Here is a 4,835-nt window from a genome sequence, read left to right as displayed (position 1 = left end):
TCTCTGCCCCCAGCGCCACGGCCCTGCTCGGAGAGCGAGTTCTCGTGTGCCAACGGCCGCTGCATCGCTGGCAGGTGGAAGTGCGATGGGGACCACGACTGCGCGGATGGCTCTGACGAGGTACGGTGCTGAGGGCAGAGGCTCCCTGACGGCGCCTTTGTTCTGCCCACGTGTGGGAGTGGGGACACGTGTCTCTGCCAGGGGTCCCCACCACCAAGGGGGGGGTGGGAGCCTGGGTGCAGTCATGGGACGGGAGGCTGTCCTGACCGGGGCTGTCCCTGCTGACCGCTGTCCCTCGCCTTTCCCCTGCAGAAAGACTGCACGCCGCGCTGCGAGTTCGACCAGTTCCAGTGCAAGAATGGGCACTGCATCCCTATGCGCTGGCGCTGCGATGCCGATGCGGACTGCATGGATGGCACTGATGAGGAGAACTGCGGCACTGGGGGTAATGGCAGCGCCCCGCGGCTCCCTCGGGGCTGGTCATCTTCCCCCCATGCCCTTGTGCCTCCTGTGTCCACGCTGTGGGTGGGAGCACTCCCCTGTGCATGTGTCGGCACCACTCTGCCCGGCCCCAGGGCATGCACGGACATGTATCCGTGCCCTGGAGAGCCCCCAGCTATGCTGGAAATTGAAGTTGTGGCCCCAGACCGGCATTTTGGCAATCAGGCAGCACTGGCTGACATGTCTCCTCCTGCCCCGTGCTGTCACAGTTCGCACGTGTCCCCTGGACGAGTTCCAGTGCAACAACACGCTGTGCAAGCCCCTGGCCTGGAAGTGCGATGGGGAAGATGACTGCGGGGATAACTCAGATGAAAACCCGGAGGAGTGCTGTGAGTGACACCGTGTTGCCTCTCCCCGCTCCTGGTAAAGCCCCTGCCTGGCGCACGTCAGCCCGCGGGGGCTGCAGCCTGCACCAGCGCCCGCATGCCGGGGAGGGGTGACAGTCCCAGAGCTTGGGCACCGCTGTGGGTACTCCGGGGGGCTGTGGGTACCTCCGGCAGCTCGGCACGTCCCCTCTAGGTGGGTCCCCTTGGGAGTGGCCAGTGGGGCCAAGGGGACAGGAGGTGGCTCTGGTCGAGAGAGCAGTCACAGAGGTGCTGAGCGGGTGTGGGGCTGGCAGTGGGGAGTGGGGGCTGGGGGCGGGGGGCTGGTGAGAAGAGGGCTGACCCTCCTGCAGTTGGGCCAGCAACCAGGCAATTGTCTTTGCTTCAGTCTCTTTGCTTTAGTCTCTGGAGCCCGCTCGCCCTCGTGGGACAGGCATCCCCAGAGAGCGGGCAGAGGCTGAGCGGCAGCTCGTGACAAGTGTGACAGCCTGGCTATGGCGTCTCCTTTCACCGTCACCGTTTGTTTCTGTTTGCCGGTGCAGTGAAATTCCAGTGTCCCCCCAACAGACCGTTCCGCTGCAAGAACGACCGGGTATGTCTGTGGATTGGTCGACAGTGCGACGGCATTGACAACTGTGGAGACAACACGGATGAGAAGGACTGCGGTGAGTGGGGCTGCCCGTGGGCACCGTTCTGCAGCTGGCACGGACGGGGCAGTGGGTCACCACTGCCCTCAGGCTGCTCCTCGCAGAGCCCTGGGTTTAGCCCAGGTGTTGGGGTTTGCTTTGCCCACTCCTTCCCGAAACTGGGAGATGGGCGCAGGTGTCCTGGGTCCCTGCCTGGTCCCTTCCCGTGCCTGTGGCTCCCACGGGGCTGGGTACCCAGGGACACCCCCAGCCCCTGCCTGTGCTCCCGCAGAGTCTCCCACGGCGAAACCCAAGAGTTGCAGCCAGGACAAAAACGAGTTCCTGTGCGAGAACAAGAAGTGCATCAGCGCCAACCTCCGCTGCAACTTCTTTGATGACTGCGGAGATGGCTCCGATGAGGCGTCCTGCTCCCACGGTGGGTGGGGAGCTGGGGTGTCGGTGGGGGTGAGAGCAGACACTGGGGAAGCCACGAAGGCCCAGGTGCTGACGGTGCGTCCCACCCCAGACCACAAGTCGTACGACTGCATGACCAACACCACCATGTGTGGAGACGAGGCCCAGTGCATCCAGTCGCAGTCCACCACATACTGCACGTGCCGCAGAGGCTTCCAGAAGGTGCCAGACAAGAATTCCTGCCAAGGTATTTCCGCTGCTGCCGGACGGGGGTCGGGGTTGGGCTGTTGGGTTTACGGTTGGTTTTTGCCAGTAAGATGTGTCTTCACACCTGTGGAGTGGCTGTGGCATCAGAATGGTGTCCTTGGGGCACAGACATGGGGAACGGGGAGAGATGGGGTCCCCGAGCCCTGGGTAGTGCAGACTGGCCATGGGCATGGGGGCACCCTGCTGGGCCCCCGCCAACTCCCCTCTCCCTCTGCCCAGACGTCAACGAGTGCCTGCGCTTTGGGACCTGCTCCCAGCTCTGCAACAACACTAAGGGCTCCCATGTCTGTAGCTGTGCCAAGAACTTCATGAAGACGGACAACATGTGCAAGGCAGAAGGTCAGGAGGGAACGGGGGCCCGCACAGGCCCTGTGCAGGACCCAGCAGCTTTTCCTTCCCTGCTCCTCCTCCTCCCCCTGCTCACCCTTCCTTCTGGCACCGATGGCGGGTGCCGGGCTCTGCCAGTGCCATCAGCCTGTCCTTCCCTGGCAGGGAAAGCCCCAAGGGGGTGCCAAGCCCCCAGTGACCCCATCCCCTGACCCACCGTGGAGCTGGGCTGACCCCTCGCTCCCGGCCCAGCCCACGCCAACAGCTCCTCCTCTGCAGGCTCCGAGCACCAAATCCTCTACATCGCGGATGACAACAAGATCCGGAGCATGTACCCCTTCAACCCCAACTCCGCCTATGAGCCGGCCTTCCAGGGTGATGAGAACGTGCGCATCGACGCCATGGACATCTATGTCAAGGGCAACAAGATCTACTGGACCAACTGGCACACGGGCAGGATCTCATACCGGGAGCTGCCTGCCTCTTCCGCTGCCTCCACTGCCTCCAACCGCAACCGGCGCCAGATCGACGGCGGTGTCACCCACCTGAATGTGAGCTCTGCTGGCGGCACGGTGGGAGGCACTGAGTCCAGGCTGCCGGCGTCTTCTGCCCTCACCTCTCCCCTCTTTCTGCCCTTCACAGATCTCGGGGCTGAAGATGCCGCGGGGAATTGCCATTGACTGGGTTGCTGGGAACATCTACTGGACAGACTCAGGGCGGGATGTCATTGAGGTGGCGCAAATGAAAGGCGAGAATCGCAAGACGCTGATCTCGGGCATGATCGATGAGCCCCACGCCATCGTGGTCGACCCGCTTAGGGGGTGAGAGACTCGAGCCCTTTCTCCCTTCCCTCTGCCCAGCCTTCACCCCGGCTCCACTCACCGACAAGCCCGTCCGTGGTGGACGCTCCCAGTGCCCCATCATCCCTCTCTCTGTCAGCCTGAGTTGCTGTGCCTTGGAGTCAGCTGGCCCCTGGGGGTCACGTCCGTGACTCTAGGACGCTGCGGGGAGAACGCGGGAGGGTTTCTCTGCTGATGGGGCGTTGGACTGTCCTGCTCTTCCCCTCCTCCTTGCTCCCCTGCTGGGAACGACCTGCCCATGTCCTTCACAGGACTATGTACTGGTCAGACTGGGGCAATCACCCCAAGATTGAGACAGCTGCTATGGACGGGACACTGCGCGAGACCCTGGTGCAGGACAACATCCAGTGGCCAACAGGTGAACAAAGGCGGGTGCCAGGAGGGGCACGAGGGGTGGCAAAAGCCTTGACAGGAGGGACGTACAACCCACTCATCCTGGGACACCCGGGCCTGGGAGCTCTGAGCCCCGTGGCAGGAGTGTGTGGGGGCGATGGGGCAGCTGCTCTGACGGCCACGTGGTCCGGAGGGGCTTGGGGTGGGCTGGGGGCCCGTATCTCACCGGGGGTTGTGTGCCCCCTCAGGCCTGGCCGTGGACTACCACAACGAGCGACTGTACTGGGCTGACGCCAAGCTCTCTGTCATCGGCAGCATCCGGCTCAACGGCACTGACCCCGTCGTGGCCATTGACAACAAGAAGGGTGAGCAGCACTCGAGACCCGCCAGAGTGGCAGGGAGGAGAGGGACCTGCCCGGGGGCGATGTCCCTGGGGGGGGGTCCCGGCACAGCCCGGTTCCCCTGGGCCGCTGGCCTGGGTCATGCTGCAGGGCAGACCCCAGCGCTACACTGGGGATGCTTGGCAGACAGCAGCGAGGGCGGGCGGGTGTGCCTTGTTAAATGCTCCACAGTGGGACCAGAGTCTGCTGGCACTGCTGTCCCCCCAACATCGTCCCACTCGTACAGGGTGGGAGGCCCTCGCCTCAAATCCATCCAAAATCTCTGATCAGCCACACCACCTCCACCTGCGCATGTCCCCTCTTCCTTTCCCCAGGGCTGAGCCATCCTTTCAGCATCGACATCTTTGAGGACTACATCTATGGTGTCACCTACATCAACAACCGCATCTTCAAGATCCACAAGTTTGGGCACAAGGCTGTCACCAACCTGACGTCTGGCCTCAACCATGCCACCGACGTTGTGCTCTACCACCAGTACAAGCAACCGGAGGGTGCGTGCTGGGCCCAGGACCCTCGCCCTGCCCCCAGGGTGGGAGGGAGGTGCCTGGGACCTGATCTGTGATGTGGGGTGCCAGAGGGTGAGGGGAGCGCAGGCAGAGCTTGGGGCAAGAGGGGACATGGCCACCCGGCTTCCCTGCCCAAAGTGGGGGGACATCTGGAAGGGCAGATCAGGGGGGTAGTGGGGAGGGGGGTGGATTGGAGGCCAGCCAGCCGCAATGGTGAGCTGTCCACTGGCGACCCCAGGGCATGGGGGACAGCCACAGGGCTTGGGCAGCTGTGGGG

General features: G+C 63.7%; 1 protein-coding gene across 1 annotated transcript in view; it reads left to right on the top strand.

Moving 5' to 3' along the window:
• The window catches only part of LRP1 (low density lipoprotein receptor-related protein 1), a gene marked incomplete at its 3' end in the record, with an annotated part of 90,949 nt that overhangs the window by 83,810 nt on the left and 2,304 nt on the right, over positions 1-4,835 (top strand). Inside the window, 12 exon segments of the mRNA XM_009894377.1 lie at positions 14-120; positions 313-445; positions 711-830; positions 1,367-1,489; positions 1,743-1,886; positions 1,977-2,111; positions 2,351-2,470; positions 2,738-3,009; positions 3,101-3,279; positions 3,570-3,676; positions 3,900-4,016; positions 4,367-4,543. Coding sequence (XP_009892679.1) covers positions 14-120; positions 313-445; positions 711-830; positions 1,367-1,489; positions 1,743-1,886; positions 1,977-2,111; positions 2,351-2,470; positions 2,738-3,009; positions 3,101-3,279; positions 3,570-3,676; positions 3,900-4,016; positions 4,367-4,543 — 1,734 coding nt within the window.

Source organism: Charadrius vociferus, unplaced genomic scaffold, assembly GCF_000708025.1.
Source record: "Charadrius vociferus isolate BGI_N301 unplaced genomic scaffold, ASM70802v2 scaffold2550, whole genome shotgun sequence".
NCBI classification, from domain to species: domain Eukaryota; kingdom Metazoa; phylum Chordata; class Aves; order Charadriiformes; family Charadriidae; genus Charadrius; species Charadrius vociferus.
Note: the sequence above shows the minus strand (reverse complement) of the source record. Positions and strands in the feature narration are given on the sequence as shown.